This window comes from Heliangelus exortis, chromosome 22, assembly GCF_036169615.1.
Source record: "Heliangelus exortis chromosome 22, bHelExo1.hap1, whole genome shotgun sequence".
Classification (NCBI taxonomy): domain Eukaryota; kingdom Metazoa; phylum Chordata; class Aves; order Apodiformes; family Trochilidae; genus Heliangelus; species Heliangelus exortis.
The window spans coordinates 9,901,923-9,924,968 of NC_092443.1; the positions used below are offsets into that span (position 1 = coordinate 9,901,923).

The 23,046-nt window shown below is 38.6% G+C and overlaps 1 protein-coding gene across 1 annotated transcript; it reads left to right on the forward strand.

Moving 5' to 3' along the window:
* The first annotated feature begins 41 nt into the window (after positions 1-41).
* Positions 42-22,784, forward strand: CCDC180 (coiled-coil domain containing 180). Its single transcript, XM_071765860.1, has 38 exons — positions 42-238; positions 329-450; positions 956-1,134; positions 1,926-2,008; positions 2,576-2,685; positions 2,765-2,893; positions 3,083-3,193; positions 3,766-3,861; positions 4,108-4,271; positions 4,506-4,625; positions 5,333-5,412; positions 5,695-5,783; positions 7,041-7,163; positions 7,760-7,933; positions 8,449-8,567; positions 9,183-9,309; positions 9,742-9,781; positions 9,858-10,102; positions 10,712-10,926; positions 11,399-11,574; positions 12,112-12,292; positions 12,807-12,953; positions 13,211-13,355; positions 13,563-13,679; positions 14,077-14,175; positions 14,508-14,621; positions 14,928-15,115; positions 15,829-15,899; positions 16,932-17,055; positions 17,644-17,718; positions 18,318-18,384; positions 18,732-18,873; positions 19,277-19,437; positions 19,958-20,095; positions 21,112-21,223; positions 21,464-21,569; positions 21,849-21,987; positions 22,445-22,784. Exons 2-38 carry the CDS (start codon positions 382-384, stop codon positions 22,574-22,576), a joined length of 4,707 nt encoding a protein of 1,568 aa, XP_071621961.1. The 5' UTR covers positions 42-238; positions 329-381; the 3' UTR covers positions 22,577-22,784.
* The last annotated feature ends 262 nt before the right edge of the window (positions 22,785-23,046 follow it).

Sequence of the window (23,046 nt, forward strand, 5' to 3'; positions counted from 1 at the left end):
CTGCAGGGGGCGGTGCCTGGTTACCATGGTGACGTGGTGACCGCCACGCTGCCCCCGTTGCCAAGTGCCGGGAGCGCTGCAGAGGCGACGCTGCTGCCGTCCTGTCTCCTCGGCTCCTCTCGGAGGACACGGGAACTGCTGCATCGCCTTTTCCCCCTCAGCCCTGCGCCCTTAAACCCCGATAAATCCCACATTGGTAGTTTTAAACCCCCTGGAGGTGTTGCCTGCAGTAGTGTTGGTAGGTAGTGTGGCTACACAGCAGGCTTGCAGCTTCGCCCTCTGGAGAGGCTTTTTAAACTGAAGTGTTTTCTCTTCCCTTGGCCTCCAGCTTGGAATCTGTACTTCTGGAAGCAGTCCCGGTGGTCAGCTGTGCTGGGCCACATGAGGGCAGTGGGGGCTGTGCGCCTCATCCCCCCCGGGGCCTTCAACAAGAGGAGCTTTGAGGATGAGGTAAAGACAAGAAACAGCCAAATGAGTTCATCCTGTTGGTCAGTTGTTTGCTGGCTGCTAAAGTGGTGACCTCAAAGCAGAGGTCAGTTTCAACCTTGCTGGGTTTTGTTTGTTTCAGTAGAAAATAGCTGTGTTACCTTCAGTACCTCTGATGCTCTGGGTGGATAAACTGAAGGGAAAATCATTATAACACAGCAGTAGAAGATAGATTAAGAGGCACAGTAAGCCTGATACAGACATTCCTCACTTCGTTGTTGACTTTGTCTGCAAGGCACATGATCCAGTTTGCCTTAGTTTCCTCTCTGAGGAGGTTTGGTGGGGTTTTTTGGCTTTTTTTGTTACATTTTGAAAACAGCCTTGGATGAAAATTGCTACGTGTGTGTCAAGTAGTGTTCATCATTTTACCTGTCTCTTCTGCCACCTTTCCTCCACTGCTTTTATCAATCATTTTGTTGTTATTTATTCGGTAGGAAAGAATTCTAACCATTTTGATTACTCTTTGAAGGTTCTCCTGGCACGCTCCTTGGATGCAGTAAGGAGCAAGATTAGGTCTCTACAGAATGGAAAGGTCTCTTTGGTCAGGGATCCAGAAGTTCCAACTGATGCCAGGGTGGTGCCATGTCACCAGGAGTGGCTTAAAAGAATGCCCTGCAATGGCTCCCCAGAACCACTGCTGTCCTACAGGTAGAGAACAGAAACATAAAACCCCAATTAATATCTTCATGAGGCTATAAGGCTTGAAATGGGATCTAGAGACTCCTGAATTCCTGGTCCCAGCACTAGGGACATGTAATAGTCTCCTTGCCAGGTGTAAATTGAGTGTAATGAGCTGCTGCCTGGTAAAGCACAGATTAACAGGCTTAATATTTGCAATAGCATGCATATTATATGGCTTTTAAAAAGTAAATTATGTGTCTTTTTTTGCCCATATCACCCAGCCTGATAGATATTGTTGAACTACATTTTAAGCTGTTTCAGTGGTTGACATGGTGATGCAGTAATGACTGTGTAAGGAGCAAGAAAAGAAATGAGTGCCCACCCATTTCCCTGTTCTGCAGAATAATGACACCCTGGTCTCTTCCCAAGAAGAAAGTGCCCCAGCTGGTGGGAAGAGCAGTGGGCAGAAAAGGGCTATTTCTACATTTCTGGCTAGTTCTTAGTTTATACATTTTTATACCTTTTAGAGAAAGTATGTATGTCTCTGCAGCTGAGACATATTACATCTAACATTTATTGCTTTTTATGCCACCATAGCAGATTTGAGGTTGTGATCAACCTGGGATATGTAATTACTCAGTCCAATTAATATCAGAGGAAGCAGTATCAGTTCTTTGAACCATGTTCTTTCAAGTTACAATGATGCTTATGTTCACTTAAATGTTACATTTTGCAAACTAAGTAGAGTATTGTGCCCATTTCAAGTCCCTCCTTGTGTATCTGGTAGGAATCAAAGCTTTATTCTCTTTCTGTTTCAGAGAAGCTACAACATTTCAAAAGGCTTTGAAACGTGTAGATGTAAATGGAGCTGCAGAAGTCAGATCCCTACCTGATTTTATTGGTAACATTTATTTCCCTTGATGTCAGGTATTATAATTTGTGGGGGGTTTATTGGTTTGTTGGTTTGGTTTTGAGCCACCATACATGTAATGATTCTAGCTGAACAAAGTGTAAAATCAAGCTCAGAAATGATCTGACACATTTTTTATGATTTGTAAGTAGTTTTGAAGATGAAGAGATTGTCAGTAAGTCACATTTTGTGTTTAGGTGGGAAAGTCCATTTATGATGTAAGCAAATTTCATTCTTGGAAGCTGCAACGTTTTGTTTTTTTTTTGCCTTATCCCTGAACTTCACAGAATTGCACAGAATCATAGACTTGTTTCATAGCTTCTGTGCTTTTATTTGTTTAATAAAAACTTAATAAAATCAAAGGAAATTTTGAAACATGATTACAATTTTTACACATCCACTTGCACAGATGTCCCTTCCCCTGGGAAGCTGTCACACTCTGCAGAAGCTGCACAAACTCCTGAGGTCACAGTGTGGATTTAGTGATTTATTGTGCATATGTCCTGTATTCTGCATCAACAGTTCCAAGCAGCATCATCCTCATTTATTTTTTGGCAGTTCCTGAGGAAAAAAGGAGTAATTTCTTGGAGTTTCTGTCCACACGCCGGCGAGGCTGCCACGATGAAGCTGTCACCTCCATGCACCATGAGCTTGCCTCTGTTGCCAAGGTAGGGCTGGACTGGCAATCCAGGTAGTAGTCAAGGTGTAATATTCAAATATCAGACTGACCTCCTTACTTTTTTTTAGGAGATGGAGCCCTTTGTTTTGGAACCTGGACAATTCCTCCTGACAAAACTGATGGAATCTGATAGAAAAATTGAACTTCTGTTCAAAAAGATTGAGTGTGACAGTGCACTGACAGGTTTCTCAATGGAAGTAAGCTCATGGCATAGTCTCAGCTTCAGCTCTTTGTACCTGGTCTGTGTAACATGGCTTCTTCTGGCTTGATATAGTTTTAAGACATAAATGCTTACTTGGTTTTGTTGGGTTTTTTTTGTTTGTTTGTTTGGGTTTGGCTTTTTCTGCCATTCACATTTCATTAAGATTGTGATTAAATCCTTGCAGGGTTTGGAAGAACTATGGAACACTGTCCATCAGGAATCCTTGACCAGGAAGAAGTGGATTAGGGAAATGGATGAATCCTTGCAAAAGGCTGAATGGCATCGAGCTGATAAAGTGAGTTGTAGTTTTAATAACTGGTCATTAAGCATAAGATCATTATTTGCTTGTAGTGCTGGATGCAGAGCAAAGAGGAGCTTGGAGCCAAACAGGGGCCATACCTATTCTGCAGCTGAGAATGTACATTTGTGCTCTGATTTTAATTTTAATTTAAATTTTGATCTGTGTAGGCTGAGCATCAGTAGCAGAGATGCTGCTGCCTCAGCCCAACCTGTAAAAATCACTGGACATGACAGGAAATGTTTGGGTAAATAAATGTGTAGTCTGTAAGGAAGCTCCTGCTGCTTTGTCCTTGTAGGCAAACAAGAACTGTCTGTCATACCTCTGTCTGTCTGTCTGTCTGCTCTTTGTAAAGTACACATGGTGAATGCCTCCAATCCTATCCCCAGCAAATTTCTGTTTGATTAGTAATGATAAAGATAAGTATTTTAATATTCACATCTCCCTCTGTCTATCAACCAATTTAATTTATTTTAATGGAAGAAATTGTCCCATTCATATCAACCTGGGAAACAGATATTTGAGTTATACAGATTTTTAATTTTTTTTGTTGTTCTTTCATGGCACAGATAACAGATATACTGAGGAAGTATACAGTGATACTGGAGGAAATTGCCTTCTTCTTGTCCACTGATGTTTACAAGTTCATTAATAACGAGGCCATGGTAAATCTTTCATATATTCTGTTTTTCTGTAAGAAGATAGCAATCTGAATATCCCCAGAATGTCTTTTTTCCCTAACTGAAATTCATTATTTCTACCTGTCAATCACTTCACTATTGGAGACTTTCCTGTTTTGCAGGATATTCTTTATAATTTGTATTATTATTCCCTCCTTTTACATAGATCAGACAGTATTAACTTTTGGCATATTATATGGTGCTTTCACTACTCTATTTTTTAATACACAGCTGATTAACAGAGCACTGCTGGCTAATCACAGGGCCATTGCCAAGCTGTTCTCTAACCTCATGAAGGCAGAGTTGCAGTGGGAGTTATCCCATCGATGGAAGTGGGAAGACAGAGTCAAGGACTGGAAGCTGATCCAAAAGAACAATGTAATTCACAGTTTCAGGTCAGAAATTTTATATTTTGGAGTGTGAATAACACAGTGTGACTGGTGTGCACTCATGTTTCCTAGAAACAGTAGTATTTGTTCATTTTTTCTATTTTAAATCTCAGAAGCTTAAAGAACTTAGCATTATTTTTTGGGTATAAAAAAATGTATAAAGCCTGTATTGTATTTGGATTTCAAACATGAAATTTTCCCAAACAGATATTTACTTCAGGGTATTTTTCCATCCTACAGAGAATTTATGGCAAATGAAGAAATACAGAATCCCCCAGCTGTGAGAACAGAAGTGGAAAATATGATAATGGATCTGAGTTTACTTAGTGAAAAGAGACTGGAGATATTGCAGCACCTTGGGTATGATACAGGGGAGAACAAGAGCAAAGAAAAATAGGAGTTCTTTCTAGAGTTAATGAGGGACTTGACCACTAAATGCTCTTTGCTCCCTCTCAGTGTATAATGCATCAGTAGGGCAGGACCTCAGCTTCTTTTGTAAAGCTCTTTTTAATGGAAAAAAATACATTCTTAGTTTACAGTGCACCAGTTAAACTAAATAGGGGGTGGAGAGAAGTAAATATTACTAGAGAGAAGTAAATATTACTAACACTTGAAACAGTAGAAAGGGGCAGGTAAGCTTGGGTAGATAAGTAAAATTGGTGGTCTTGTCAAGGCACTGTTCTTGTGTGGGAGTTCCCTTTGTATAATAAGTTAAGAAAAGAGTCTTGATAGGAATCTAACACTGCTATGTTTGAATGTCTGTTCTGAGTACAAGAAGATTTGAGTGCAATGCATCACAATAGTTACAGTTTGAGTATAAAAAAAATGTATAAAACCTATTTTGTATTTGGATTAATGTACAGTTATGTATAAACCAAGAAGGTTACTGTTAGTTTCTTGTCACTGGCCTTGAGAAACAGCAGTCATCTCGTTTTGTTTCCATTGCTGATATGTCTGTAAATAGCATAAAGTGTAATAGTATGGTTACTCTGATTCATAATTTTATCTTTTAAAAACTGACTGGCTTATATTGGAAGATTTTTGACTCTTGTTTTCTGTTTTGTTAGTGATTTGTTGCCTCCAGCGCAGAGGGAAGCTGAGATAAGTGAATGGTACACGTCTTTGGTGAATTTAAACAAAAGTATAGGTAAGTTGGGGAAGCATAAAACCAGTCTGGAATCCAAACACTTCTTTCTTTTTTCCAGGCAGCCATGAGTCAGACAGTTGCTTTGAAAAGATATTATTTTTTTCATGTTTTTCCTTGTACATTTATTTGATCGGTGGGCAGTGCTGGACAAGTGTGAAAGCACTACTGAGGTACATTACCAGAGCTGAGGTTCAGCACAGGCCCCCCCATCATGCTTCAGTTTCACACCCCTCTGTGAAACACTTGTGTGGTTACAGTGTCCTTGTCTCCCATGTCCCTCAGACACCCGTGGGGAGCAATGCCTGAGGAAAATACACACCCAGTATGAGATGGTCCAGCAGAAATGGTTGGCAGAAGTGGAGTTATGCAAGGTTAGTATCACAGCTCTGTGAGACTTGGAGGGATTGTTGGTAACAGGATTTAATTCAAATGCCAGTCATATGCACCAGACAGAGAGGGAGCTGGGAGTCTGGATTGCCAGGAAGCTGAAGAGGAGCCAGCAGTGTGCCCAGGTGGCCAAGAAGGCCAATGGCATCCTGGGCTGGCTCAGGAACAGCGTGGCCAGCAGGTCCAGGGAAGGGATTCTGCCCCTGTGCTCAGCCCTGGGGAGGCCACAGCTTGAGTCCTGTGTCCAGTTCTGGGCCCCTCAGCTCAGGAAGGAGATTGAGGTGCTGGAGCAGGTCCAGAGAAGAGCAAGGAGGCTGGGAAGGGATCCAGCACAAGTCCTGTGAGGAAGGGCTGAGGGAGCTGGGGGTGTTGAGGCTGGAGAAGAGGAGGCTCAGGGGAGACCTCATCACTCTCTCCAACTCCCTGAAAGGAGGTTGGAGCCAGGGGGGGTTGGGCTCTTTTCCCAGGCAACTCTCAGCAAGACAAGAGGGCACAAGAGGTCTCAAGTTGTGCCAGGGGAGGTTTAGGTTGGACATTAGAAAGAATTTCTTTCTGGAGAGGGTGATCAGGCATTGGAATGGGCTGCCCAGGGAAGGGGTGGATTCTCCATCCCTGGAGATATTTCAAAAGAGCCTGGATGTGGCACTCAGTGCCATGGGCTGGGAACCACGGGGGGAGTGGATCAAGGGTTGGACTTGATGAGCTCTGAGGTCCCTTCCAACCCAGCCCATTCTATGAGTCTATGATTCTATGATTGTTGGTAACAGGATTTAATTCAAATGCCAGTAATATGGGTCTGAGGAGCCACTAAATATTGGGGTAGCAAGGGAAGTTACTCTTTAACTTTGTTCTGTCTTACTCTGTCAGAAAACTTACTGTCCAGTTTGTTTCACAGTGCCATATGGCATTTGTACTTGAAATGTGTTAAAGCAGTAACAAATGTGAGTAAAGAAAGGAGCACTGTCCCTCATATAGATGGAGGGCTGCAGGGTCAGAACTTCAGCCTTTTTACTCAATTCGTCTTCTCTCGGGAAAGAAATTCCATCTCTCTGCCCCAGTTTCTCCCTTTGTGTCTAAACAGAATTGTACTGTTTATTACTAGAATGTGAGATCTACAGGGTTGAATCTTTCTCTATCCATTCACAAGAGAAAGAAACACTAAGTTTAACCACACGCTCTAAAAGCCACACAGTATTTGTTTATTATATTCATGCCAATAACTTAGCATTCTTTTCATTTAGAATAACCTGTTGAATCTGAAAATTTGCACAAAAGAAGAGGCTGAAGAAATTGTGAGCTCCGAGTTCCTTCAGTTGACAGAGAAACTAAAAAGTCAGTTTGAAGAAGAACTGGAGCAAATGGATGTATGTTTATTTACATCTATTTTTATTACTGTCTGGGAGCAGTCTTCCTGTGCTATTGCCTGAAATACCATATGTGTCTTTAGCTGTTGATATCCCATCAGAAAGAGGTCCATAGTGTGACTGAACACCTGCCCCACAAATAAAAAAAGCTGGGTGTGGTTCAGGGAGAAGAGTTCATTTAAATCTATCCCTCTGCCTCCCTGAAAACCCAAAATAAACACAAACCAAACACTTATGATCTCCCAAATTTCTTTCAATCCTATTTTGTATGATTCTTTACATGAAAATGACTGGGTTCCAAAAATGATAGGTGGTCAGATACTTCAAGGTATGTGCAGAAATACATCTTGAACTTAGCAATTTTCTGCTTTGCAGTGCCAGAAAATAAACAGAAGTTTTTATCTCATCTTCTAGAACAGAAACATGCATTCTTCACCAGTTTACTTGGACTATTTTTCCCCTCAAGTAGAAAAGATGGTGTGGGATACTGATAGTGTACTTCCTGACAGCCTTTATGTTATGTCCCCATTCTCACTTATTTTACCTTACAGCATGCAGTTCAAAAATAACCATTTCACTTAAATGTATTTCTTTAGAGAGATTTGGAGGAGATGGCTAAACAGAATGAGGAGAATTGTAGAGACTTGTACAGCTATTGTCAGGGGGCCATGGATCTCTGGGATGTCCATCAACAAAAACTGTCCCAGCACAAAGAAGAATTTCAGAAGAAATTAGATGAATGCAGATGGCAGCAGGATAAGTTAATACAGGTATAAACATAAGGTATCATGTAAAGAAAAGACTTCTTAATGTAGAGAACCTTCTGGAATTCAAAATAACTGGTACAACATTTAACACACAATCTTTACCATTTATATTGGAATTTCTCCAGGTGGTTGCATCTTGTCTGCTACATTTTTGCTAACAACTTGGTTCACAGTGAGCATTCAGATCTCAGTCTTGATATGGCAATGGTGACAAAAATTGTGTTTTCTGTATTAAGTTTCTGCAAGTTTCTGTTGTTCATAATATCTTGTGCTGGTCTGGAACTTGTTTGGATGTCAGGTTCTCATGTTATGGGTGTATCAGACAGCTTGGGGTGGCAAGGTCACAGGTGTTCATTATCTATGGCAGACTTTGTAGCAGATAAGCTTTGGTAAGATTGCTTCCCTGCTTCATGTAGAGTATGCATATATATAATTAAATTGTTTGAATCCTACATAGTTATGAAGGATTCTAATAATTACTATATTTTTTTTACTGGGTTCTTTTTTTGTGACTTTAGAAGATGGAAGAAGACACCCTGGATGTAGTTTTGACTCAAATGAAAACAGCAAGCTCTGAAGAGAAGTTGACAACCTATTTGGAGGAAGCCTTTTCTTGTTTAGATGATATTAGAGCTAGGTATGAATTTTATAGTGCAAAGTTAACAAGTAAAGAATATTTAATTGCTGGTTATACTACTTAGGTCTTGTTTAGTCTGTAGTGTGAAGGTGTTCTGCATGGGACACAATCATAATAAATTCACCATAATTGTCTTTGTATGGGAGAAAAAGCAAATGTAAATGAAAACAGGTGTGAACATTGGTTTTTCCTGAATCAAGACTCAGCTTGAAACATGAATTTTAATTTCCAAGGAAAAACAGAATTAAAACAGGAAAACCTCAGTCACAGCTTAGCATGATACAGAATTAACATGACTGACAGTAATTTGACTTTTAATATTCCTTATGTAAGCACAGGTTTCCATCCAGAAATAGTTTCCCATCCAGAATGAAAATCTGAATTACTTTAATATTTCTTAAATACATAAATGCACAGAAGTTGTAATGAACTGATCTCTCCTGACAAGTCAAGATGTGATTGCATTCAGGCTCAACAGGAATAGTACAATCTGTAGCCTAAAGGTTTGAAGAGATTGATTAAAATGTTAATTTGGATTTAAAGACACTGTAGTCATATTTAATTTTCTTTCTAGATATACTTGAATCTCTTAAACTCTGACCTTAAATTTGACAGGTATGAGACATTTAACCAAGTTCTAATGGATAAAGTCATGTTTTACCCAGAAGATGTTTTGAGGAAGTTGTTTTCTTATAGCATATCCATCAGCCAATATTTTAATGTAAAGGAAATCTTAAAACAGGTATGAAGAAAACCAACTACTGGTTTAAAAAATTACTCCTGTATTAATTGTTCATTTTGGGGGAAAGTTTGCATTAGCTGAAGAGTTTAGTTTATTTAAACTAAAGTACTGTTTTGGCCAAAGGACTGGAATGCTTTTTGTAGAAATAGAAGGGTGGGAACAGGGTGTCTGTTTCTTCCCCTTGCTTTTAACCCTGTCCTTGTTAAAAACTGCAAGTTAGTTCACTTGCCTTTTGATTAGAAAAATACAAAGTAATAGAATTATGTTAATCAATTTGAATGCTGTATATCCTTTAGAAAATAAATGATCCATTCAAGACCACAATATCTTACCGAAACTGATAATTTTTTAGAAGGAATATGAATGTTTTCTAAGCAAGCAAATCCTTATTTTTAAATTGTGTGTGGTTTTCTGTTTTTGTTTTGCTTTTAGAACTTGCAAGGAGAGATAGAGTTCACATTTCGAGATGAAGGTAATACCTCAATGGTACAAAAAGATCTTTTTTGCTTGCTTGTTTTTCCATCTGTATTTCTTTTGATTGTGACCAGTAAAACTCTGCTTTTACTGGAATGATCTAGTTGAGGTTGCAGAAGCTGAACATCTGGTGGAGCAGCAAGCTGAGAGCATTGTGCAAGAAAATGAAGGAGTTGAAAATAATCAACAGGAAAATGAAAGAAAAACCACAGATGAGGCTGAGAATGTCATTGCACAGGAAACTGAAGTAACAGAGGAACAAGAACAGGGGGAGAGTTTTCCTCATGGAAGTGAAGAAACTGAGCATGAAGGACAGGGGGTAAGCTCTACACAGGAAAATGAGCAAGAGAATAAATTTGAAGGAAATTTTGCACAAATATAGGATTTTTTTTTTTTTTTTTTTTTCTGAGGTAAGCTTAAATTCCTTAAAGTTGATTAGATTTCATTTGTACACAAAGCATGCAGGAGTCTTTATTGTTTCCATTTATTTCTGGACTATTTAGATCCTTTAGATCCTTTATGGGGTGATGGAGTATATATAGCAGTTTACAACCATACCTTATGCATTGATTTCACCCTTGTAAAAACCTTTTAGATAGATTTTTTTTTTTCCTGAAAGATCTTTGTTTCTTTCATCATAGTATTCTTAATGCATGGTGAATTATTTAAGCTGTATTTGTATCTAAGTATTGGAGTTTTTTAGGCCTTCAGTTATGTGTTTCTATTGCCATAACAAAAACTTCTAATTTAAAACACTGATGATTCTGCTTTTTGGGACTTGAAGCATATCCTCTGTATGATTGTTGTCCAAACTGAGAACCAGAAAATCATTCTTAATATCTTCAGGATTCTTCCATTAGCTTAGAACTGTTGGTTCTAGGCTTGTGCCTTCAGAGGTAACAGATGATGATTCCCAGTTGTTTCCTAGGCTGTGTTCAATGGCAGTGAGGCAGAAAGGTCTGAAGTTGTGGTTGAGACCTTTTCCACTTCTAGTGGAAACACTTACACAATTCTTGGAGCTGAAGAAGCAGGAAAGAGTGACATCCCAGAGACTTACCTTACAAAATATGAAGAAGAATCACTTCCTATGTACCTGAAACATGGACTTATCAAAGAGACCATATTTGTGGAGCTGAAGAAACAGTGAGTAGAAAATAGTTTGTGGTCTTTCTTTCTTGTTAGGTAATAGACAAAGTTCAGTTTTTTGGAAGAAACTTTAGACTGAAGACATAAAAATTATCTAATTAGTTTGATGTTGTTCCCTTTTTCAGAATTATAACTACAGGATCAAAAAAGTTATTGCTTTTCATCTGTGGCTCTTAAAGTGCCACACAAGCACTTAACCTCTTACAGAGCATTCATGTTTTATAGAGAAGTATTTAGTGAGAAAATATATTCCTGAAAGGCAAGTAAGTTGTCCTATTTCCTTGTAGAGTCCTGAAGGTAAAAAACTTGGTATGCAGCAGGCTCAAAAACTCTACCAGTATTGTGCAAATGATAATGAAAAAATATTTTCCTATAGTTAAGAGGTTAAATTCTTAGAATTAATATACTTTAATAAATTCTTATTTATTACTTACTGTCCCTCACTATAATTTTTCTTTTTCAATCACAGGATTCGCCTCTGCTTTTTTGAGCACCTGGAGAAGTGGTTTGCAGAGGCCTTGTCCAACTCCTGTGTCTTTGTAGCTGCCAAGAAAAAGAAACTGAATTCAGAACTTCAGCTGTGTCTGCACTTGCATCAGCAAAGGCCAGAGAATATAGAGAGAAATATCTACAACTTCAGAGCTGGTACACACTCTTCTAACTCTGAGCATTACAGCTCTTCATTTAGAGGCAATCACCAGTGGCCCAAAACCTCTCAGTGTCACTTGACTCAGTAGTAGAGGGCAATAGGAACCAGCTGAGTGTCTGCTGGTTCCCAGTGTTACTCCTCTATTTTAAAATATTTCTTTTCTGTAGCTCATACCAGTTTGTGCTATGTTACCTTTGGAAAATACCCAGCAGTGCCTTGATCTATGCCTTGATTGTAAAAGATGTACAACATTCAGTTTCTCTTGTCAATATTTTGAGATCTTTTTGTGACCAAAAAGAGGGCTTAGAGCAAACAAAAGACACTTGTGATTTCAACAGGTTAGGAGCTCCTGGGCTATATATCAAATACAGGAGAAAACTCAAAGAAACAGAACTGGATGTATTTTTTTTGTAGGTTTTTGCCACTCTGAGATCTTGCTCAGTTTATTTTATTGCTGCTTCTGGTAATAGGTTGGTGGTTGGGAGAGTTCCCAGTTCCCAGGGAGCCATGGTATAAAATGTTTTTCTTCCCAGCGGAACTGTTGCTTCACAAGGAGTACCTGGAGCACCACTGTGGGGAGCTGAAAAAGGCTCTGGGAAGAGAGAAAGCTGAATTTCGCAAGTTTTCTGACCAGCAACACAACATGATCAAAAACTTACATTCACAAATCTCTGACATGGAATCTGTCTTCCTCAATGCTCCTGTGACTGAGAAGTAAGTGTGCCACAGGTGTTGCTGACTGTGAATTTCCATGTTAAATACTCCTGATTGCTGTCTGAGATGTTCCTGCTTTGCATTCTGAATCTATTTTTTATGTCACTGCACTTCATGAAGACTGCTTCATGAAGCCTTAAAAAAAATGTACAGAATTTGTGCCTCCTTTATCTTTCCCTGAAGAATTAAAATCAGTACAGAATGGATGACAATTTTCATGTATTTTCCAAGTGCTGGCAGTCTCAAAGTGGAAAAGCTGTTTCATATGTTAGGGTTTCATCCATTTTACTGAACTTGCAGAGTAATACCAATCAATTATCAGGTTTTGAAGGATCCTCAATAGCATCAGCTGCTTGCTGGGATCTTCTGGGTGTTCATCAAAGCAATCACAGCTCAGGGAGTTGCTTTCAGAATATTAAAACACTCTTGAGGGCTCAGATTTTCTTCATGCCAACAGAATGATGTGTGCTCTTCTTCCTGTATGTTTTCCCTCTCTTCTCTTCTTTGCTGTTAGGTTTATTTCTTTCAAATCCAACCTGCGCTCAGAGCTACGGAATCACCTGGAAATGATCCAGGTTTCCCTGAGGGGTTACAGGAACTATTTGGATGAAGCTTTTGGAAAATTAAAGGACTCCAATGTGCATTTTCTCAAAGATTGCAGGTATGAAAATTCCATTGGAGTGTTGCTTATAGATACCTATTTCTGGGCATCAGCATTCATTGCACAGGCAGAACAGTAGAACTGAAGTTGATTTTATTATTAATCTAATTTACCATTTTTAAAAATTCTGTTAAGCCACTGATATGATACTGTTTTCATCATGTGAGTGTTGGTATCTATGTTTTAAGCCTTCTTACCTAAAACAGGCTTTGGGAACAGGAAGACTCATTTGATTTTGCCTTGCTGGTTGTTCTCAGATTATTTTCAGATGGAGGTAACTTTTCCCTGGAGGAGGTGAAGTCTTTCAGCAAACGTCTTCAGGCAGAAACCAAACGTATTGGCACCTTGGAAACTTCACTCAAGAAAGATATGGAGAAAGTGGAACTGAAATGCTTTGACCAGGTGTGCAGAGTCTGATTCTTTGACATTATGTATTATATTGGCATATTTGATATGATTTGTCACCATCCTGCATACAGATGGGGACTGGAAGACTCTTCTGTGTGGGAAATAAATGGAAAAAATAAGAAGAAATAGTGAGGTTTTTTATGGAAGTTTTAAAAAGTGAATATTAATTAGTTCTGTCTCCTGTTTCTTGCATTCTTAAAGGCTTCTGAACTTATCAACCAATCTGAAACAAAGTTCCATTATATCTTCATGAATCGAGTCTTTATGGAGAAGAGCAAACGACTTCTGAAAAATGTACAGCTACAAATCAGAGCAGAGGTACAAACAGAAACATCACATCTTTGTTTAAATGGATTTTAATAGCTTCTATTTTATTACATTCAAGAGGACAAACATTAAGTGACTTTTAAAATCCATTCAAAGCCTGTTTTCTGTAATTATTAGCTTAAAATTATTGTTTTTACTGCTGCTGCAGCCATGCTGGTGCACCATGGTGTTTGCAGCACATTGAATGTGTAAATGTGACTAGACCAGCATTTTTGTCTGGTGTAGTAAAGGACATGAAATGTTGCTTTTTGTGCATTACTGTGCTCAGCTTCTCTTCTGAGTGACAGTGATTGAGTGTTTCTACCAGCAAGTCTGGTCTTTACAAACTAGAGGTTCTGAAAGTCCCTTAAATGGGATTTCAGTTCACCAATATCTGCTTCTGCTTTAGGTGGCAAAATCCAATTTTCAGGCAGAGACATTAAACTCTTACCTGGAGAAGCTCCATCAGAAGATAGATGCTTGTGCTCATCCTGCTGCAGATAAGGAAGTAAGTTCTAATGAGCATGAAATAGTATTGAATTTGACTTGTTAATTTTGATGCACTGTGGGTGTTTTTATAATGTATTAACTAATATTTTTGAGGCAGACATTTGGGGAGTGCAGGAGGTGGGGGAAGAAGAGTGCTTTACCACAGAATTTTTGCTCAGGAAGGTGCTATACCTGTGTTCCTCCGTGCCAAACAAAAACCTCAGCCTCCAGACAATCTCATTGTTTCTATGTGTAAATAAAAGGGAGACAAAGCAAAGTCAAATGATGTTGAATGCAATTGTCAGTGTATTTGAGTAGTCTGAATACCTTCTCTATTATCATATCTTTCAGGCTTTGACTGCTGAGGAGCTGTATGATTTTGTCAAAGTAGTGTTGGAAGAACTGAAAAAGAGGAGCCAGTATCTTGACTGCTTGGTAGTAAAAGCACCAAGTCCATGTGATGATGTAAGACAGCATTTAAATTACCTCAATTTAATTTAATAGTGAGTGATTTTTTTCTGTGTGTATGTTTTAAAGGTTTTTCAGAACCTGTGCTTAGAGTCTCCAAATGTTGAAAGCTGCTTGCTGTCCTGGCTCCCAGTTGTAGGGCTGTAGCAACTTTACTACTGGAGTTGCAAAATCTTTCTTTCAGCCTGTGTAGCCAAATTGTGTTCCTGTGGAAGATCTGCTTTAGGAATCAATAACCACAGGTAGCTTTTTCTCTAATTGCCTGCTACAGCCAACAGGGTTTCATTTTGCTTCCCATTTCAGGAGGATTTCAGCCCTCTTGCAACACTTGATAAGTTGCAGGGTCCAATTGCAGTTGCCATTCGAGCAGAGCACAGGAAAGGGCTGGTGATGGGGCTGGATCCTGCAGAATTCCCTCTGCTAAACCCGAGCAGAGCAGGGAAGTCTGCGCTTGATGATTTATCAGTCGGCGTTATCAAAAATTTACTTGAGTAAGTACTTGTCTGCCTAAAGTTATTTTTCTCTCATTGTATCCAGATTTCCTTTGCTATATTTACCTCTTCATGAGGTATATAACACCATGAGGTACTTCACTACAGTATTTTTTAAATTTCTGTTCCAGCAGCGGATAAAGGTTTTCCAGAGTTCATATTTTGTATTTTACCTTTGTATGTGCAGAACTGTGGATCTGTTCATGGGTAATATTGCTACTTTCTGATCAGTCTGGCTTTGCAAAATCAGTGTAGCTGAGACTATTTTTGAAAGCACATTATAAAAAGCAAGATTTTTAAGAGGAAAATACCCCATTGTGACTGATAAGTGAGATCTCTTTAGTAGCCTTCAGACAAATTTTAGGTATTAAATTTTTCTCTTCTGTGGTATTATTTTAGATAAAAGGTGATTAGGTGCTACATAGTTGAATAAATACACAAACTGTAACATTAAGGGTACGAAAAGTGTGTGATTTGCAAATAAATACAGTTTTGCTTGTAGAAATTCTGAAAATCCAGTTAAATAAGTACTTTCATGGAAGTAACTAATAACATTTGCAGTCAGATGTGAAAGCAATCCTATGTGTTAAATATTACCTCACATCTAACATATGGTTGGGATAGAAAACACATATAATTTCCCATATGATGTACTATATGATGGAAAACAGCAGAATATCCAGTAGCTGCCTAGCTATTTTTTTCTGTTTCAGAATTAAGCCACCTGAAAAACCTCCAGGCCCAAATCAGCAGAGAAATTATCGTTCCCACTCGATAAGACGAGGTATGGCAGCACTTCTGTCCATGGCTTCTCATGGTTTTATTTCTGTCCATGGCTTCTCATGGTTTTATTTCTGTCCATGGCTTCTCATGGTTTTATTTCTGTCCATGGGTTCTCATGGTTTTATTTCTGTCCATGGCTTCTCATGGTTTTGTTTCTGTCCATGGCTTCTCATGGTTTTGTTTCTGTCCATGGGTTCTCATGGTTTTATTTCTGTCCATGGCTTCTCATGGTTTTGTTTCTGTCCATGGCTTCTCATGTTTTGTTTCTGTCCATGGGTTCTCATGGTTTTGTTTCTGTCCATGGGTTCTCATGTTCACTTCTGTCCATGGGTTACATTTGTCTCAGTTGGAGTTTCTAGCAGTCACTGAGAAGGTCCAGCATGCTAGTTCTGAGAGAGTTGTACATTCCAGTGTTTTTATTGGATATCTTTACTTTGCAACAATAATTTAAAAAATTGGCTTTTAGCCAACGAAAGCTGCAGAATGAGATAAGAGTGTTTTAGTAAAGAAATATTTGTGGTAGGGGAAAAAGGATGGAGAAAAAAATTAGAAGTGAATTTTTTTTTTTTTTTTAAAAAATAAAATCTTCCTAATAAGGGGGTCAGGATCTTATAGTGTAGCATCATTCAGGGGAATGCAGAGGCAACCCCAAGTGCTCCCTTCCTAGTGATCCCATTTCTTCATCTCTCTTCTCTAGAGCTTGACTCCTCCAGCCACGTCCAAAGGAATCCTCTCTCTCTTCCACATTCTTGAGTCCTCATCACAGCTAAGACCAAGAACAGAGCCTGTTCATTTCTCCTCTCACCACATATTTTCTATGACATTCCCACTGCTCGTGGGACACAACCCTGATTGCTGTTGCCTCTGCTGAGTTATATCAGTTCTCTCTGCCAGAAATAATTGTTCCTATTGTGTCCCCTCAATGCTGTAAGGAAACATTATAGTAATGAGAATGTGAACTATATAGCCAGATAAAAAAGACTCCACTTGTCATTTATACAATGTTTGCCATCTTTCCTTGTTCAATGTAAAGCAAGTACCCTATCAAGGAAGAAATCTCTGTTCAATGAATCTGGTGAAGATGCCCTCCAGGAGCCTCCTACTTCTGCAGCTGCCTCCAGGAAGTCCTCTATGAACATAAAGATGTCAAAAAAAAGGTAAGACCCCTGAAAGGAGGAATTCCACATATAATGTTCTTAAGCAGAAATTTACCTGGACTTTGGCCACTGCCTGTTCTTTGAACAATTCTTACTGCTTATTTATATTGGCCTTCTTTTCATCTATGCTTATCATTTAGGAGCTCTTCCCTGTTCATGTACTCACAATCAACTCTGCATTTTTTTTTTTTTTTTCAAATTTTGGATGGAAAAACATTCTTCTTTTTCTCCTTCCTCTGCACTGTTTTGTATTTTGAAGTTGTTGAAATATAGACTAACACCACTCCTAGGCCAATATGGCTCAATTTTCAGGTCTGGTGTCTACATAACCTCTCTTCAGATTAATCCATAGACAGATGACATAAGCTGCTGTAATAGTGAAAATAACAGAAAAGGTTTGAAGAGTTCTTGAGGAGAGATTCCTAAGAATTTTTTTCCATCAGAAATTACTTTTATGTAATACTGGTTTTAGAGCTCCATTTTTCTGAATTTTCCTTCAGTTTCATGTCCACCACATGACTGACAAGTTCAAACAATCAGCCAGAGAAGGAACATACTTAGTTTCAAATTAATGTTTTGCCTCTGTAGAGTAAAGAAATCGCTCACACCAGATCCCACTGACAAGAGATTCCAGATTTTTGAAGAGGAGCCTCCAGAATCTGAGTAAGTCAAATATATTTCCAGAAGCAGAAGTTAATCTGCAAAAAAAAATCCTATTTATCTAACAATTGATTTACAGTTGAGAACTGTAAATTCTCACCATTGAATTTCATGTACTTCTCTGTGATATTTATGGGTCAAAGTGTTTGCAGAACTGTTCCTTTTTGCAGCATAACAGTAGTGAATATAAAATTCATCCATTCTTATTAATATCTAAGAGGGTTGGCCTTATTTGAGCCAAAATGGGCTGGAAAATGTAAACCAGACTTTCTTTCTGTTAATTTCACACTACATTCTTGTGCTCAGTACTATATTTTTGTCAGTAAACAAGGAATAAACTGTTTAGGAGGCAATTTTTGAATGCTTTTTTGCTGCAGTGATAGGAAGGCATTCTCTGGTCAGCATTTACAGCAGCTCAGTGTCCTTGCTTCCTCTGAAGAGAATTTGTACTGATGGGGGTGAAGATTTTTAGGCATTCTGGGTAGATTCTGAATGCTCTGAAACCAGACAACTGAACAAAATAGTTCAAAACCAGTAAATGTTGCCAAGGTGATAATTTTACAGGGTTATTTTCTTTAATTTTTTTGCTTGTTTGCTTTCAGTACTTTTAAGGGGATTATTAAGAATATTCTCTGGACAGTTAATAGCAGCTTGCTTCACCTTGCTGAGGTAAGAAAACCTTCTGTTCTTCAGTCACTTTTTGCTTTCAGAGGGTTTCCTCCTGTGTCAGCTGAGCAGTGTGGTTCTTTACAGTGCTTGGGTGGCCATCCAAAACCCTTTCTTCATCTAATTTTTAAACAGTATTTGACACACTAGTCAATGCAAATAGTATTTGTATTTTTAATCACAGGTTTGTCTATAAATATATAGATTTCAGAATCAGAGGAAGAAAACTGGTCTCAAATAAGAGGTGGTTGGTAGCCTTGTATATGAGTGCTGCTGTTGCATGCTTAGCTGTGACTAATTTGATAGTGTTATCAGCAACTTTTCTTTTTTTATCTCTTTACCTCCTCAAGGAATTCTACCAAGAAGCAAATCCTGATATCATGGTGCCTGAAGATCTGCCAAAGACATTTGAATGTTGTGCAGAAATGTTCAAACAGAAATTGTTGTCATTCCAAAGTCAGACAGATGGTCACTACAATACCTCTCTTATAGGTAAATTAATCCAATAAAGACTTCTAATTTCTGGTATATGTAATTTTTCATCTGTGTAAAATGAAAATTGCAGTGGTTAAGAATTATGTAGCTTTCTTAATCACACTCAGTGGAAAAATTCCAGTGGATTTTAATTGGAAATAGGACCAATATTCTTTCTTATAGATTATAAGCTATAAAAAGTGTGGCAGAAGGGCATTTGACTAAGTTAAAAAAGCTGTATGACTAAGTGGATGTTTCTCAAAGGGATGGACCTAGAAAAAAAACTGGCAGGGACAGAATCTCTGCAAGAGAAAATTCCAGGTTGTTTGAGCCTTGCATTGTGCATTCAGCTTGGCTGAGTGTCATTTTTCCTTCCAATAAATACTTGCATGCTACATAAACACTCTCTTTTTTCCAAAAGGATTTCACAATCAGTTGGTTATGTTTGAGAAGGAGCTCCCTTCTGTCTCCCAGTTGGTATTTGCTGAGCTTCTAAAGGAACACGAACAGAAACTCAGCTGTTACACCTCTCGGATTCTGCACCCCTTCAATAAACAGATGGAAGATTGGGAAATTCTGAAGGTGTGTATCATGGATGTGTTGGAATACTTCCAGTGTAAGCAATGCCAAGTGCATCAGAATTACAAAATGTAATATCATTATTTACTGCCTTTCAAAAAAGAAGCATATTTTGTTTGGTAATATCAGAACTGGTAACAGAATTATGATGAAGATAATGCAGAAAATGTCACAAAGTATTATCTTGAGATTTTGCCCCTCTTAGTGTTAAAGTAAATTTAGGATAAAAATATAAATGTTAAAAAAATATCTTGTTTACTACTTGATAGGAGAGCTTATTATTTGTTGGAAACAAAGCCCAAGGTGAGATCAGAGACCCTTTTCTCCAGTAGATGGGCAATGTAGGTATACACTGCACTGCAAGGGTTATCTCAAGACAGCCAAGGAATGCACTGAATTTGTCTTTCTGAGTAGTTATATAAAATGTGTGAGGTTTACTTCTTCCTTATTATGTCTCAATTGAGAATTTTGTCCCAACACATTCTTTATTGAAGGCTTTTCTTTCTTATGTATTTGCTTGAAGGCTGCACACAGGAATCAGTTGCATCTCTCTCTGGGACACCGAGACAACTTCTTTCAGCTGGATGCTTTGTGCCAAGAGGAAATAAAAAGGCAAAAAACCCAAGCTGATGCTGTTCATCTCAACACACTGATGCTGCAGGTAATTGTAAAGCTCAGGTGTTATATTTCTATCCAAGACCTCCTCTCCTTTTCATTTTTTCTCCCCATAAAAAATAAACTGGAGAATGTTTTTGGTTCTAGGCAATGCTCTTCAGTTATCTTTTAGGTTATGTATTTGCAACATTAGCTCAATGTATACATCCATACATCTGCACATGTACATGTGCATAGATTTACTGTGGAAACAAATCATCTTCTCTATCACATGGAATACTGGGGAAGAGATTACTTCTGTTTTGGGGGTAGAATTACTGAATATGTTTAAATTGGGAGTTACAGTGACATTCTCTGGTTAATTATCTTGCAGACAACAGATCCCTGGAAAGCTTTCCTCTGTGAGCATTTTGTTAGTGCAAGTAATTAACATCTTTGTAGACGAGATTAAGAGCTGGGATAATAAGAATTTTACAGGAGAGGAAACTGCTGTTCTCAGGAACCAAAACACTTTTTCTTGCTCCATCCTCTGTAGGTGTTGAGGGTCAGCTCCCCAGCATTAGAGCTCTTTGTTTACTTCCCTCAGGCCTCCTACTAAGCATTCTCTACTGTCTGCAGTGTACAGATATTCTTAATTCCAGAGTAATACCTCCATCTCCTCTTAGCTGTTCATACACTGAGAGAAACACATATACCCTGTTTTATAATACCTGGCCAAAGCAGGTCCACCCAAAGTACCAAATTCCAAAATGACCTTTGTTTTGGGCAGAAGGAGACATTGACAGGAGATTTTTTTTGTCAGGTTTAGATGCTTTGCACATTGAGCTACTGGGGAGCTGCATGTAAGCTGCATGTAGAGTTACTGCATGTAACTCTTTTTGCACAGAATATTGAGAGGCACTTCTACACCCTTTTATCTGTAACTAAGAGCCTTATGTCTTTTATCTGCAGCTGTTGCAAAATTTCTAGGTTGGCTACTTGTGTAGTGCTTTTGGAGCTAAACTAAAAGGTGAGGAGACGAAATTATCAAAAGATTTCCTTTCACTTGTTTCCCACATCCAGAACTGTGCTGCTGAGTGTGCTCAGAACTTTGTTTCTGCATTAGCTGCCTTGACTGAAAAGCTGCTTCTGGAGTTTGATGAAAGTATCATTACTGATGATGTACAAGCAGCAGGTAAGGAAAGAAGAGACTGTTCAAATCTTTGCTTCCTTCTCAAAGATTGCAGCTGACTTGCCCCAGCAAGAGAAGGCTTTTGTATGCTGCAGTACTTTAAAAGGAAAGATTTGCATGCTCAAAGATGCAAGGCTATTTCTTGAAAGTCAAGAGCATCTACCTGCATGTAATCACTTCAGAGCAGTGGTACTACTGATCCTGTGTTGGTGGTGCTGAGTCCCATGTTCTGTTATCTCCCAGAAATTGAAAAACCAAAAGAGAAAGTATCCACTTTGATGCGCCGCAAACAAGCAGGACTTCCCCTGGAGATCCCTGAAGCTAAACAGTTAACTCAGCGTGGGAGCAGGTAATGTTTTATCAATTTAACACCTTCAAATCTATGAATGTACTGTGGATTTTCACTCAGAAGATATTAATTCTAATTACTGTGCAAAGATCCTGAAGTTTTAGAAGGCAAGATGCTTGTAGTACTAAATAAGGTAATTTTGGGTGTTTGCTTTAAAAAAACCACATTGAATCTTTTTCACTTTTGAGTCCAAGTAACATGAATTAGTATAATCTGCTTTCCTTTTGAACTTTCCTTCTCATGTGGCTTTTTTGTTTGGTTGGTTTGCTTTTTTTACAGAACTTGGCCAGGAATACCCACGACCACTCTTGCAGGCCATCCAGCCTCTGTCATTTGCACACAAACTGCATCAGTTAAAACAGCCAAGACCACACTGGGCCATATAGCAGCAGTAGAAGCAAGAGATGCTGTATATAAGGTTGGTTTTTAAAGGGGAAAATTATAGCTATGGATAAGATTTTAGTATGCCTGGTGTTTTCAGATCTTAAAGCCACATTCACCATGTGTAGAAATCCTCTTTCATGTCCATTTCTTTGTGATGTTGTCAAAAGCAAACAGAACTGGTTCCTTGGGGACTCCTCTCATTCAGATATGTTACAGTGGGGAATTGTTTCAGCAGAGAAGTGAGATTAAGATCTTGCATTTTTAGCAACATTTAAATATTGCTGATAATTTAGTTTTGTAACTCTTTAAAAGGAGCACCAAAGGAACAGAGTGAATAATTTATTATTTGTATAGTTCTGTTGTCAAAGGCAGAAAATAAGTGGCCTCTGTGCAATCCTCTGACACAGTCAGGACCTGGATTTAAGCAAAGTAAAATTATATTTCATCCTTGCTAATTTTGTCCTTAATTTTTGCTGTTGTTTTTTATCCAGGAATACATATGTAAACTTGAGCAGCTGCTTGCTCAGATCAAGAAAGAAGGTACAGCTCAGCTGCTGGAAATTCAGCGTTGGGAAGAGTGGTGGGAAAGATCCATCCAGAAGATAAAGCAATTCTATACCTGAGCTCAGGCATTTCTTGCAGTTGTTCTGATTGTTGTTGGTGTAAACTCACAAGTTTGTACAATTTTCACTGGTGTTCTACATTTAGTCCAACAGAATTTTCTAATTGTTTTTTTTCAATTTCTGTTGCACTGAATAAGTGTAATGGTGAAAGGAGCTTTTTTTTTTGCCTTTTTAAATAAAAGACCTGATGGATGTGCTGTAAATGGAATGTAGACTCTGTACTGTGCTTCCTAGTCAGATCTCAGCCAGAGTGAAGTTAACTCATTGTGGTGTTAGCTGGAACTTGAGAAGCCCAGCAGTGGGTTTGTGCTGAAGTTGATGTTCAAGACTCAGGTATGACTGAAGGTGTCTGAATCAGGCACAGTCTGAAGTTTCAAGAGTTAAAGGCAGCCCCTTTAAAAATGGAGTCCATCAAGGGAAGTGTTTCTTCAGCACAGATGAAGAAACCACAGATATCCTCTCTTCACATT